At 38.7% G+C, this 14606-nt stretch overlaps 1 protein-coding gene across 1 annotated transcript in view; it reads left to right on the top strand.

Moving 5' to 3' along the window:
• Positions 1 to 5377, top strand: part of Cntn3 (contactin 3) — a 354703-nt gene extending 349326 nt beyond the window's left edge. The window contains exons 22-23 of the mRNA XM_034512693.2: positions 824 to 992; positions 3259 to 5377. Of these exons, the coding sequence (XP_034368584.1) occupies positions 824 to 992; positions 3259 to 3359 (270 nt within the window). The 3' untranslated portion in view covers positions 3360 to 5377. The remainder of the gene's footprint in view (positions 1 to 823; positions 993 to 3258) is intronic.
• Positions 5378 to 14606: the final 9229 nt, after the last annotated feature.

Genomic DNA, 14606 nt, shown 5'->3' with positions numbered 1-14606 from the left:
CCAGAGTGAAGATTAAACAGACTCTAGAGCATAAATATGGACTTCATTAAGAAGACTCACAGAAAATAAGACACACCCTAAGTGTGGCTACAATTTCCTCAAAGGATGATCAAACTCATTGTTTTTGTAATAATAATATAAGGTATTACTGGGCTTTGAAATTACTGGAGTCACAAGATTGCTAAGAAGCTTAAATGAGATTGGAGTTTCCTGAGAGGCAACTAACAGGATTACAGTTGGTAAAATAAGTTTACCTCTCAAAAATTCTGGAAAATAGGATCTATTTGATTTATACAAAGATAACAGTTTTGTTTATAATTCTCAAGAAATGACTGCTGAAAGGAATGAGGCCCTTCCCAAGTTTTTACACATTTCTCACTAATCCTGGTTCCTTTTTACTTCATACAAAATATTTATTAGAAACAGAATGTTAGCTTTATGTGGACATCCTTTACAACAAATATGAAGGGCTCAAAATTTTTGCTTCAAGGATGGGGATAGGCTTCAGTCAGACTCTGAAACAATGGTCTCCTTCTCCTTTCACATACTCCATAATCTCTCTGCGTTTCTAATCTACCCAATTCATCCATCTATTCTAACCTCACTGAGATTTTCCATGGAAAAAGTTCAGTAACCATCCAACCTCCTCAGTTTTGAGAACCTGATAGTCCCAGAAAGTTTACCCATGTTCAAGTCTTAACATGGAGTCCACTTTATATGATAGGGGTTGTAGAGACCTAAAGTCATTCATTTTGGAGTAACAAAGTTTGTAAAAGACATAGAAGCTAGTTGTATAAAAAGTGAGTTTATTTATGTCTTCTAGGTTTTCTATAGGACTAGCAGTCAGAATAATGTGCAAGTACTGAACACAAATAAAACTTCAGCTGAACTGTTGCTGCCTATCAAAGAAGACTACATTATTGAAGTTAAAGCTACCACAGATGGAGGGGACGGCACCAGTAGTGAGCAGATCAGGATTCCAAGAATAACCAGTAAGTCAGTTGAGCTCATTCTCCCCTTAACTTTCATCACTGTTATTGAGCCCTATAATAAATTCAATGATTGTTGTGCTACCTATCCATTTCCCCAGCATGCATTTTGGTATACATGGGGCATTCACTATAAAGACAGAGAAAACACTGTTAGAATGGTACAAAACACTGGAGATGAAAAGTCAAGACACAGCATTAAACACTATTTACCAGAATTTATTATTTAAACTCTTTGTGTTGAATTCTGCCTACATTTGCCTTGGGATTATCTGCTCAAGCCAAATTTCTCGAGGGTAACGTTGAGCCACACACAGGTTTTCATACTTTTAATATTTCCAAGTGTCGTGGTTCAAGACAATAATCTCCATACTCAAGAGTTACAACCAGGAAAATCCTGAGTTCCAGATCAACCTAGGCTACAAAATTAGTTCAAGGACTGCCTGGGTTACATAGTGAAATTCTGTCTGTTTCCAATTATTCATCCCCTTCTAATTGCATTATATCATATATCGTATCATATCAATGTATAAATATCATTCCCTTCAATAGAAACCGGACCACCTGACCCTGCCTTGTTGTTGATCTGGTTAGTCAGATGACAACACAGGGTTGTTTTTAAAATGGAGTTTCTGTTGATTCTTTTACAACGATGATAATTCCTATTATGCTTAAAATGTATCTGTATAGAGATAAGCAATTTTTCTAAACTCTTATCTCATGACTTTTTCTTTAATTAAACCATCAAATTATCTCACCAGTTGTTTGTAATCAAGTCTAATCATTTTCACAATGATGAAGTTGTTTATCCAATTTCAACTAAAGTTAAAGTATATGAAATGAACATACTGGAGTCATTTACTAACACTTGGATATATCAGTAATTACTGTGTACTCAGCAGTCAGTGATTCTAGGTTAGGCCTGTGTGGTGATTTAACTTTGATAGAGCAGGCTTTAGTTTCATTCTTCTGTGTCTTAGTTCATTCAAACTACTTTTTTTTTTGTTTTGTGTTGGTTGTTTTGTTTTTGATTTTTTTGTTTGTTTGCTTTTTGGTTTTTTGAAGAGGTTGGATTTTGAGACAGGGTTTCTCTGTGTAGCCCAGGCTGTCCTGAGACTTGCTTTGTAGATCAGCCTGGCTTGCCTCTGCCTCTCAGATGCTAGGATTAAAGGCATATGCCACCATCATCACCCAGAGCAGACTACTTTTTATAAAAGTATTAACTGCAGAAATTTGTTCCTCATGATTTCAGAAATCATTAAATCCTTGGTTAAGGTGCCTACAGAATCATAAATGTTTTCAAAACATTTCTGTTCCAGAGTTTACCAAAGAAACTAGGTTACCTTTGTGGGTTCTTGGTGTCATTAACAAAAAAAATTTAGAAATGGAGTCAGTAGTTTGCTTGAGCCCAGTTTTATTCACATTTAGGAGAAAAACAATGGGGCAGGCAAACTGTAAATCTGGCAGCTGCCTGGAGGAAGTTGGGGACTACAAAGAAGAAAAGTTCATGCTCTTTGAAATGGAGGCTAACAAGCAGCTTCAATATGATAAGATAAAGTAAAATAATAAAAGTAGATGGGGAGCCTTATAGAAGGAGTGAGACAGATAGTACAGATGGTATGGGAGTTGCTTAGGCTTTTGGCCAATATCAAAAAAAAAAAAAAAAAAAAAAAAAAGACAAAGTAAAACAAAAAATTAATTCGGACTCAAAGCAAGCAGGTCACATGGCTACTCTCCATAGTGCTGCCTGTTGGAAGGCAAGTGCCTTCGCTAAGTGGCTTCTGGGAAGGAAAAGTACATCATCTCATTCAGGAGATAATTATTCCTCCCATTTTAGCATGGTGATTAAGATTTCCTAGGAGAGTGGACTCCTTGCTAGGTAATTAAAAGGCCCAGGGATCAGGATAGAATTTATAATCTATTCTTTTGACCAAGAGAAAGTACTTGCCCTATTGCCTTGGCCTTATCACATGGCAATTTAAGTGTGAGGAGTGGTAAAGCTGATGCTGAAAATTCTTGAGTTACCTGGAAAGCAGAGTCTGGGGTTCAAAGCCTTAAAGACCTGCAAGGCGGCGGTGGCTGCTGCTGCTGCTGCTGCTGCTGCTGCTGCTGCTGCTGCTACAACTGCTACTAGTACTACTACTATTAGCATGAATATCATTACAACTGAAGACAAGATTTCAGCATAATCTTAGAGGCAACAGAAATGTTCAGTCTCCAGTGTTCTGATTACAGCCCTTGCTAACGAGCCCTTTATCATCCTTGACAGGTATGGATGCAAGAGGATCCACATCAGCCATTTCTAACATCCACTCTGTATCAGGTTATATATCTGTCCTACTGTTCTTTATTGTAAATGCTCTGTGGTGATAGGGCTTTTTAAAAATTATTTACTGGAAAGTTAATTGGTTACCTCCTCCCCCCCCCCAACAAAAAAAGTGCTTTCTGATACAGTGATTATGCATGTTTTTTTTCAGCTATGTGTTTTTAAATTTCTACTTCATTATAGGTAACATATGAATATAATAAAAACAGTAAATCCTTTTAGGGGAATCTGAGATGCCTTAATATTTGCTTGGTAAACCAAAGGAACTTGCAAATTACATACTGCAAACTTTTGATAGAAATATTCTTATGTTGTGAGTTTAATCAGTTGATCACTTGCCTATGTGTGAGGCACATACAAAGACAGGATAAATAAAAACACAGTGCACACATGATGTATGAAAACACTTAATACATATACAGTACAAACAAGACACACAATGCACAAGCATACACACAACACAACACAGTTTTTCTATATTAAAAACTCCTCATTTATTCCAAATGTTCTTTTCCCATTTTTACAACATTGTCTATCATTTTTAAATTACTAATTTGAATCCCTCAGAGGGAAAATGCACATAAACCATTATTCTGGGAGGGAGTGGCCTGCAAGGGAGTATTGTTAGAAAATGCTACTCAGAGCTTGGGGAAGTGACATTTGCTTCAATGTGCTACTGTATGGCTGCGAGATTTCCTTTCTCACTTTATCCTCAAATCTTTCACTTATTTATTCCATAAAATGAGGTGAAAATATTTCTCCTATCAGCCTTTACTGCAAGAATTCTTTGTTAAAATCAAAGAAAGTGATATGAAAGAATGGTTTCCTCCCACATGCAATGTCCCTGTGCAGAATCTTATGTGAACCTCCTAAGGTGACACAAACCAGGCACTTCTTTGAAGCTTGCTGGCATTGCATGCTCTCTTTAGGATTATCTGTCTTGTTCAAAGATGAAAATTGAACCTGAGTGAAGATTGTAACATTGTTTCCTTTTGTTGGTATTTACAAAGAAAAACATGAACATAGAAATGAATACATTTTATCCTTTTTCAAAAATTAAAGTGAAATTATATGGGAAAGAGAATTAGGACTCATACTCTTCCTGTGTAAAAATAAGCTATCAGGTTTTGTCAAGTCCCAGTAGAGACAAGTAAAAAAAATTGTATCTTAACCCAAATATGAAACAAAATGCATATAATTCCTCATTTATAATTTCTGATTCTATTAAGGGTCCCTTTCTCAGTTTGGATGGTAGAGATGGGTTTTTTTTTAATGAAATTCCACTCTCTATCTCACTGAGTCAGGCAGCCTTTTCCATTCCCAAGTTAAATTTGTAAAGGAACATGGTGATGTTGCTGGCTTTGATATGGATGATGCAAGTCTTTCAATATGTGGTTTTTCAAAGGACTGTGGAAGACATGACTTTGCAGTAATATGTAAAAGGTATATGTAAATTAGCAGATTGAGTGCTAGACATTCAAAATCAATTTTTTTTACCACTTACCTACCAATTTCACATTTTGCTGGAATTTTTCCATATTACCAAAGGTAGCAAAATTGGAAACCGATGGTATAGCTCTCAAGAAACATTAAACATTAGTCAAATTCTGATACCATTTTAGTGTACCACCCTTCCTTCAGATATTCCACTTACAACAAGGTTGCTATATAAAAAGAAGAATGATTTTTTAAGTTTTTCTGTAGGGTCTGTATATATTGTACATATCAAGAAGAAATCTGAATGACTAGTTGATTTCATATGACCATTGTTATTTCCAGTCCAGATGTGGGGACACACATTCTCCAACCCCTGTGCTTTATGGTACACATAACCGAACTATACCTTGTTTTTATTTTCTGATGACTCCTAGAATTGGTTCCTATAATTTTCTTTTGCAAGATGGCTATTCTCTTGTTTCTTGTTATTTCTATCAGTATATCTCCATGAGATGTAGACACTGTTTCATATTGAAAAGTCTAAATTTTACTCTTTAAATTCCTGTGTGTGTATCCTATGGTTATCTGTATTATGATTTTCTATTATTCTAATAAAATTTATAATAATTGAATTGTTCTAAATTGTTCATTGAGGTTTGGTTGAGGGACACATCCACATGGGAAGAGGGGGGCGTGCCATTGGAGCAACACTATTCTTATCAGTCCTTACATTTTTCAGCCTACATTTGACTTTTACATCTTTTAGAGTAATATTTTAATATTTTTGCTTATGCTCTAATAAGTCAGTAACACATGTAACTTGATATAATATCTTCTTCATTCAGCATATTCCCTATGTGCATCAAAGGGATTGATAGATACAAACAACAACAACAAAATGCCTAATAGACTTACTGTGCCTTTCTTCTTGCTTGAGTTTGTCATGAGTAAAAACTCATATATTTTTGACAAAAAGGTTAAAATTTTTTGAAACACTGTCAATGAACCACATTCTACATAGATTTTCTCTTTTGTATCAGAGGATACACTTGAAATGATCACTATGATATAGTACATTCTAAACATCTGTAAACTTACTAATGTTTCATTTTTGAATTTGTAAAAAAATTCAAAAGTTATTATTAGCGTTAAGAGAAATGAGAACAAAAATATTCTAGTCATCTTCTCATATTAGGCATAAAGTTTATAGAAGAATTAAAGGGGAAACTATGTAGGTCTCTCTCTCTCTCTCTCTCTCTCTCTCTCTCTCTCTCTCTCTCTCACTCTCCCTCGCTCTGTGTGTGTGTGTGTGTGTGTGTGTGTGTGTGTGTGTGTGTGTGTGTTTGCTTTGTGTGTGGTGTATAGTTGTGGTTTTCTGTATAGTATGTGGGTGTGGTGTGTATGTGGAAGAGGGAGTGTGTTGAAATTTAAGCCCAGTTGAGATGGTTGTATTAGTATCTTCTAATAAAAGGCAAATACCCTGAAAGTGTGCAGATAGAAATCACACATAAAGCAGTCCTAATTCCTGGTGCTGGTGGAATGGAAGAATGAGAGACCCAGCTTTGAATGACGTCTGCCAATGTCAGGGTACCCTCACTAACTGTAGGTCATGGTCTATTGCTCTGGTTCCTACGCTTCAGATTCCCTTTCTAAAGAATGCAAATATGATAGAATTCTCCTCATTCAGGTCTTTCTTTTTCTTTGACAGCTGCTGAGTCTTTTGATGCAGAATATCCTGTTCCATGAGCTGACAGCTGACGTTGTTGACACTACTCACTTATGAGGCAGGATGTTAGTGAGGTAGATGGTGTGTGTAAGTCTTATAGAGTCATACTGCTATTATCCCCACAGGTAGGAAAGAAATCCAGGAGAACAAAGACCTCCTTCAGAAGGTAGTTTTATGTCTCTCTTAATTTCTCTTAATTTCTTTAGAGGAGAAATGATTCTGGAATTCAGTTTTTCTAAGCTAATTTGTTAACACTACTAACATTGAACATTACTCATTTACTCTGTGACTTACTGAGTTAACTAACCCTTACATCATTCCTTAGTCAGGTCTCATGGAACCCATTTCACAGATGGTTAACAGTCAGCAGCGTGTACAAGGTCATCCTGTAGCAAACACAATAGAATTTGACTTAAGGTAGTTCAGCTTTAACCCTTGAGCATTAAGTGGGTTGAAGATCTTTGTCTCTCTTAACATTAGATACATCCGGCTGGAAGGTTCAGAGCAGCTTGGGTCTGACTTCAGAGTGTGCTTTGTGCCTCCTTTATTGAGCCCATAATCAGGAAGCCTAAAAGTTTTTGATTAATTTTCATTGTACTATTTCTTTAAAACTTTTGAAGATGGCCCGAGTTGATTTTCAATCATCTTTGTCATGTTCAGTGAAAACCAACCAGCTTAACTCAGTAGGATGAAGAAAATGTGAAGGCAGGAGAATGTTACAGATTCCTCGGTTCCAATTAAAATCCCTCCTGCTGACTCACGTCCACACAATGCCAGCTTTTTTTATTATTATTTAAAATTAATCTTAATTGGGTTCATTTTTTTTTCTAAAGCAGTTTACCCTTTTTATAAATGAGAAAAAAATGCATGGGTATTCAGTGTAATTTGGATATACTTCAGTAAATATTGGAAGTAAAAACAAGCCACAACAGTAATTATGAAATCAGCAATTAGTAAACTCTGCCATTCTCTTGAAAGAAACTATGTAAACAGATTGGACTGCAGTGCATTTCAATCATTAGGTATTTTTGGTTTTATTTAGGCATATACCTAAATAATTTCACATGCCTTGCTTTACATGCAGGCAATAATTAGCTCCCGGACTTCACAGAGAATCCATACACTGATAAGAAAATTAAGCTTGCAAAGAATGAACTCTTTTCATACTTACCAGCCTTTATTCTCATTGTGTTGATTCGTACTTTGCCCTTTGAAATTATCTTAGCTCCTTGTGATTCTGCCTTGATCATCAATACTGCAGGGAAGAGAGAGCATCGGGCCCTATGTAATTGGATATTACCTGAGGAAACACAGAAAAGGCAGCAACAAATGCTAAGACTGGCAAATGAGGAGTTACTCCAGCCTCAGACAGTAGAAACTGACACACAAAACGCTCTGTAAAATGTACCTCCATACCTGGCTAATGAGGAAGGGAGATGTCCCTGTCAGGGGGATTCTTGCATCAGCATTTGCAAGTTTCCAGCATTCCTGCAGGGGAAGGCTTTTGCCAGGTCGAGGTTTAAAAATGATAAAGAATCACCATTGGGATGTTAATGTCTGTAGCACACTGTTCCCATGAGGGCTCCTCTTTCCACATTCTTTACCAGTTTGATGAAATAACCAGCCAGTTCTCACCACTTCTACTTGTTCTCTTCTATTTACCTCTTTAACTCCCCACCCCCCACACACACATTGATTGCCCCAGATGATAATAAGTTATGACTGTTAAGAAAATAGGAGTGTTGTACAATGTGTATGAAACTGTTCAAAGAGGCAGACATGTATTAAAAAATTAACAAATCTGGGAAGAAAGTTTACCCCAAGACTGAGAGCATTCTATACAGCATCTGACTAGAATCCTAACCATGTCCCTAAAAAAACTACCTGGCCCTTGGTATATAAGTTAATTTTTCCAAATATCTAAAGTATCTGCCTTCCTCCCTTCCTCCCTTCCCCCTTCCCTCCTCTTCTCTCTGGTCTCTGTCTCTCTGTCTCTCTCTCTCTCTGTCTCTCTGTCTCTCTCTCTCTGTCTCTCTCTCTCTCTCTCTCTCTCTCTCTCTCTCTCTCTCTCTGTCTCTCTCTCTCTCTCTCTCTGTCTCTCTGTCTCTCTCTCTGTCTCTCTCTCTCTCTCACACACACACACACACACACACACACAAATGTACCTACTAGATGTGATTACAGGAGCTTTTGATCAGACTATGACTCATGGTTACTTGTGGGTCCCTGTTCCGGAGGGCGTCCCACAAAGATCTCTGGCCCAACTGGGTGTGGGGGTCCAGGTCAAGGGGATAGAGTGCTAGCGGGGTGGGGGGAGGAGTCGCCTCTGCTGCTGCTGCCTCTGCTCAAGACTCCACTGTTGCCTCCCAGTCACTCCCAGGTGCTACACCTGTCTCTATGCACTGAGCCAGTCTGGGCTGTGCAGGTGAGATGCCAGCTAGCTAACAAGGAGGGGAGAGTCCTGAAGGTGCTTTGGGAGAGCAGATCTCTTCCCAAGTGTTACAGTTCTTGTGACAGAAACTCTGGGACAACCAGGATGATTCTTGCACACCTTTACTTCTCCCAAATAGGGCTCTTTTATATAGTTGTGGGGTGGGTCAGGGTCTGGCAGCAGATAATGCCTATAGGCTTGGTCTGAGAGCTTGGAGATACCTCATCTACATGTGGGAGAGCCTGAGGCACTGTTCCTAGGGGCTGATGGCCATAGACCTCTCTGTGGGAGGGGCGGTGGTGAGATGAAGCTAACTGAAAGGAACCAGGGCCCAGGAGCAGAGCTGAACACCTGCTGTCCGATTAGGGTCTGGGGTTCCAGGCCTGTGCTCAACCAGGCACACAGCTGCCTCTCACAGCCCACCGCCCCACAGTTACTCAAGAACTCTGTCTAGCAAATTAATAGTCTTCACTGTTTTATTTATTAGGCTTCAGAATCTGGATCATTCTTTGAAGGCCAGCCAGTAGATTCACACTAGAACAAAATGGAGCACAGATGGTGGGGCATTGACTATTCAGTCTCAGGTGATTCTCTACCCTTTGGGTAAGAGATAGAAAAAGATATCTCCCCCCCTCCCCCCAGGAGATATTCTTCTCACAATGAAGAAGAAAGAAAAAGGGAAACTATGAGAGAGCAAAGGATCCCTAGAGTATATGCTGGAGAGGCTATAAGTGCTGAGATCTTGCTAAAGGGGATCCTGGAACCTTGCTGGGCATGCAGAAAAACTCAGTCACTCACAGCATCACCCAAATGCACGTGAAGCTGTCACAGATGAAGGCTAGAGCAATTCTTCCGGAGACATCATTGAGAAAGGTATGAAATCAGAGGCTGAAAGCTTGACTTGTGTTTTAAGAGAGTTTAGTGCCTTCTCTGTAAATAAAGCTTGTGTGTAGCTCAATGTGTTCCTCGGGAACTGTAATAATGGAGTTGGAACAGGAACCACTTGTCCTGGCAGAGCTGGCCTATGCTTCTGAAGACTTCTAGTTAGGAACTTGAAAAGTCTGAGGCACATTCATAATATGGACTCTGGATAAACATGTTGAGCCAATTAGGTCTAGCCTCCAAAAGTCAGGTGGGAAGTATATCTCCAGACCTCTCTTGAGGAGGTTATACTGTTTGTATTCTCCCCTAAGACAAATTCCTTCACACTTCCAAGTCAACCAATGAATGATAAAGTGCATCTTGCTGGGACATAAGTTTCAGAGGGGGCTCCACTGGCTTTTTCTACAGAATAAAATAAAATCATCTTCCCTCTGAATTTAAACACATTTATTTGTCAGCCACTTTGGCCTAGGCTTTATCAGTAGCAAAAGCAGTCAGTCTTGTCTTGAAAATCAAGGCATGATAAAAAACATGAAAAAAGCCTGGGGACAAAAAATAGTCACCTATTTGTCCATATTGGGAAATATTAGTTTGGCATATACCTTAAAAAGGAAAAGAGTAATTTCTATGGTTCTAGATTTGTACCTTATGAAAAAAGGAAGGCGGCTATTAGGGAAGAAAATGGGGACTAGCAGAAAAGAAGAGTGGAAAAGACAAGATAATAGTGAAAGGTATAGAAAAGTTATAAAAAGTATAGAAAGTTTTTATGACCCCTACACCTGAGCAAAAAAAAAAAAAAAAAAAAATGCAGGCTAACCGGTTCACTAGTTCCACCAAGAAAGCAGAACTAAATGTAAAATTTTAGGCCTTCACTGCCCTGGGACACATTCTACATTCCGGGAGGGGTACATTATCCCTGAGTCAGAGAACACTTGCTGCATTAGCATTCAGGAGAGGAAGGGAGAGGCTGACATTCCTCAGACCTCAGGGAAGAGAACCCACCTTCGGGTGGGGAAGGCGCAAAGCACAGAGACACATTCCACAAGGTGAATGGTACAAAGAAAGATGCAAGTCATCTGGGTGGTTCCAGGAACTAGCTGACCACAAGATGAATGGTTGAACAAGATTGCATTCTTGATGTTCCCTTGGTTACCCACTCACCCCCCCTCCCCCCCCCCCCGTTTGTGGTTTTACCCTTTAAAGGCCTCCCTCCCCCAGGCCACTGGGTCAATTCCTCTGCTCCTGTGTGAGTTATGGATTGACCATCAGCCAGTTGATCCAGAAATATACCTCTTGCTGATTGCATCTAGATTGGTGTCTTGTGAATTGGTGGTCGAGACATCCTGAGACTTGAGTAAGGGACTCCCCTCTCGGGGATCTTTCAATAGAGATGAATATGATTAAAGTGTGTGTGTGTGTGCAAATATATAAATAATAAATGTACAGAAGTATAAATATTTATCAATATGTACAAATGCACACACACATATATACATGAATCCTTTTCTATAATCAATACAGAAGAGTAATTGTGAAATAATGAAGGCAAAGAAAGCATAGGTAGTGTCCAGGTTATTCTTACATCAACTTGACACACAAATTAGAGTTATCTGAAAGAAAGGAGCCTGGTTAAAATGCCTGTATACAACCCAGTTGTAAGGCAATTTTTAATTAGTGATTGATGGGGGAGGGCCCAGCCCATCATTAGTGGTGCCATCCCTGAGGTGGTGATCCTGAGTTCTATAAGAAAGCAGACTGACGAAGACATGGGAAGCAAGCTGGAAAGCAGCACCCCTCCATGGCCTCTGCATCAGCTCACACCTTGGATGAGTTCCTATCCTGACTTCCTTTGGCGACAATAATGTGGAAGCATAGGTTGAATAAACCCTTTCTCCCCAACTTGCTTTTGTCATAGTGTTTCCCTGCAGCAATAGAAACCCTAACTGAGACAGTGGTTATGTATATTTTCCAGTGAAATAATTGTTGAAAAAAGTTCACTTATTTCAGCACACATCTATCTTTCACAGAAGTCAGCTAATAACAATCTTCTTTAAGACTGAGTGTCTCACCCCTCAAGTGAGGTCAGTAAAGTTGTCAAAGGGAATCCTCTTCACTGCTTGAGAGGTGCCAAGAAAGCTACAGGTTAAACAAACATGGCTGAGTCCCAGATGGCCAGCCAGGAGGCCAGGAGCTCCAGTGCTCTCCAGAAATCCAGAAATGACTGGCTGCAGACCCTGGGATGTGCCTGAAGGAAGCATTGCCAGACCTAAGCAATGGGGTGGCGGGAAGAAAAGTTAGGCAGAGCTGCAAGCTCAGCAATCCACTCTTGGTAGTTACACACAAATGGCATTGTCTAAACCATGATGGAGGACATTTTGAAATCATTAAGATTATGAGCTTTAGAGTGAGCCAGCCAGAAAGCTGCCATTCAAGGCGTAGTGATAACAAAGTAACTAATCTAACTTCTCTAAATTTCCCGTTTCAACGCCTTTATTTTTTTTTCTTGTTTGTTTGGTTTTGCACTGTAAATTTCTTTGATTGTTTTTAACTTCAACCCACTAGTTAAATAATTTAAGAACCTGGGAGATGCAGGTGATTTCTACCAATAAATGCAGTTTTCAAAGCCCATTTTTGCTATTTTTAAATTTTATCTTAAATACAAGAGAAAGCCTCTGTATATTCAGGACTCACTAGGATATGTTGCAATACATTGTATATTGTATACTGTTGGTTGAACATTACATATAAGTATGGTCTCAAGCCTTTGTGATAGCCTTATGGCAGGAATGTTTTAGAAATCCCCTTTCCAGCTTTCTGGAATGTAAGAGGCACTGCCATATCTACAAGCACCACCCACTCACTAGTCATTGGTGCACTGCAGCAGCTTTCTCCACCTAACGTGAGTTAGTGTGCTACAAACAATCTTTCTCTGCTTCCCTTTCTTCCTTATCTCTCTTAGTCTCTCCTAACTTTTCCAGTCTCAATCACTGAGGTATTTTAACTTTCACAAACGTCTTGACTAAGGTTGTACTTCAATCTCTCAGCCTGGCTTAGTTTACTTGTAATAATTTCCAGAGAAATCTATATTGTGAAAATAAAATAAAATAAGCTTTCATTCTTTTCATGGCTGAGTATTATTCTACTGGGTTTTTTGTTTTGTTTTGGTTTGGTTTGTTTCTTGTTAATTCTTGATAATAGCTGTTCTTACTACAGTGAGTTAACATTATAGTTTGGATATGGAATCAAGTCTCGATCGTCAATATGAATTGATACTTTTCTATACATGATAGTAATTTATCTTTTGAGAAACATATAGCAACTTGTGTGTCTCTTAGCCACTTTCTATTGCTGTGAAAACACATCATGACTGAGACATCTTATGAAAAAAAAGTGTTTATTGGGGCCCTTGGTTCATGGCAGGAGACAGGTAGGCAGGCATGTTGCTGGAGCAGTAACTGAGATTTTACATGCTGAGATAGTAACAAGGTAGAGAGAGAAGGCTAATTGGGAATGGCAGGGCATTTAAGACCTCAGAGCCCATACCAATGATGCCTCCTAATACTTCCTGAACATTCACACTAACTATGGAACAAGCATTCAAATATATGAGCCTCTGGGGGGCCCTTCTCATCCAGTATATAATCTATTTCATATCAGGTTATTATTGTTTGCAACAAAGTCTTTTGAGTTCCTCACACATAATGGATGTCAACCCTTGTCAGATGTGCACTTGACAATTACAGTTATTCTCTTCATTTTGTTGTTTTTCTTGCTGGAGTCAAGATTCCTGATTTGATATATTTCAGTTTTCCTTCCTTTCTTTTCTTTTCTTTTCTTTTCTTTCTTTCTTTCTTTCTTTCTTTCTTTCTTTTTTTTTCTTTCTTTTTTTTTGTGCTTATGGTGGCAGGGGGTATTCTTTAAAAAAAGAATCTATCATTCTAGTATCCTAAAGTGTCTCTACTTATATTTTCTTCTAGAAGTTTCATGGTTTTCTATCTTACATTTAAGGCAATAAGCCATTTTAAGTTGATGCTTGTAATTAGCGGAAAGGGCCTGTCTGGTTTCATTCTTCAGCAGATGCAGATGCAATTTCTACAGCACTGCTTATGGAGAAGTCTGTCCTCTCTCCAACCCATGTTCTTCACACTTTGGTGGATAATCAGTGTGTATAGATCCCTAGGTTTACTTCTGTGCTCTGTGTAATGGTTAATCTTGTGAACTTGATTGGAGTGGGAGATGCCTAAGACATTAGTTAAGTACACGTCCAGGTATGTAGACAAGGTATGAATGGGCCAGTACTGGGGAAGAAAGTACCACCTTAAACATTAGTACTGTACTCTCATGGCCCCAGATGGAATAACAAGGAGAAAGGGGACAGCCTGCTAACACAGACCTTCATTCTGCTTCCTGACTGTTGTAATGCAAAGAATTCTGAGCTGCCATGACCTTTTACAACAGTGGACTGAAACTTACAAAAACCTTGAGCTGAAATATACCTTTCCTCCCAATATCTGTATGTCATATATTTTATCACTGAGGGAAAATCTGATACACTGACCACTCTATTCCATTAGACTTTTAAAATGTCAAACATCAAGCTTTTTTGATTTCTGCAGCTTTGTAGTATGTTTATTGGAGCTGATACTAAAATGCCTAACTTTTTTCTTTTGATTCACAGTGGCTTTGAGTATTCGTGCTTGGCAGAGGATTCTAGGTAAATTCCATGAGTTGACTTTATTTCCCCATGTATAAAATAGAGATTAGAAGTCCCTGCCTCTATTTTGTGGGAATTAGAAATTATACAGTGACTTGCAC

This window comes from Arvicanthis niloticus, chromosome 9 (assembly GCF_011762505.2).
Source record: "Arvicanthis niloticus isolate mArvNil1 chromosome 9, mArvNil1.pat.X, whole genome shotgun sequence".
In the NCBI taxonomy this organism is placed as follows: Eukaryota; Metazoa; Chordata; class Mammalia; order Rodentia; family Muridae; genus Arvicanthis; species Arvicanthis niloticus.
The sequence above is the reverse complement of the archived record's forward strand: the minus strand, read 5'-3'. Positions and strand labels throughout refer to the sequence as shown.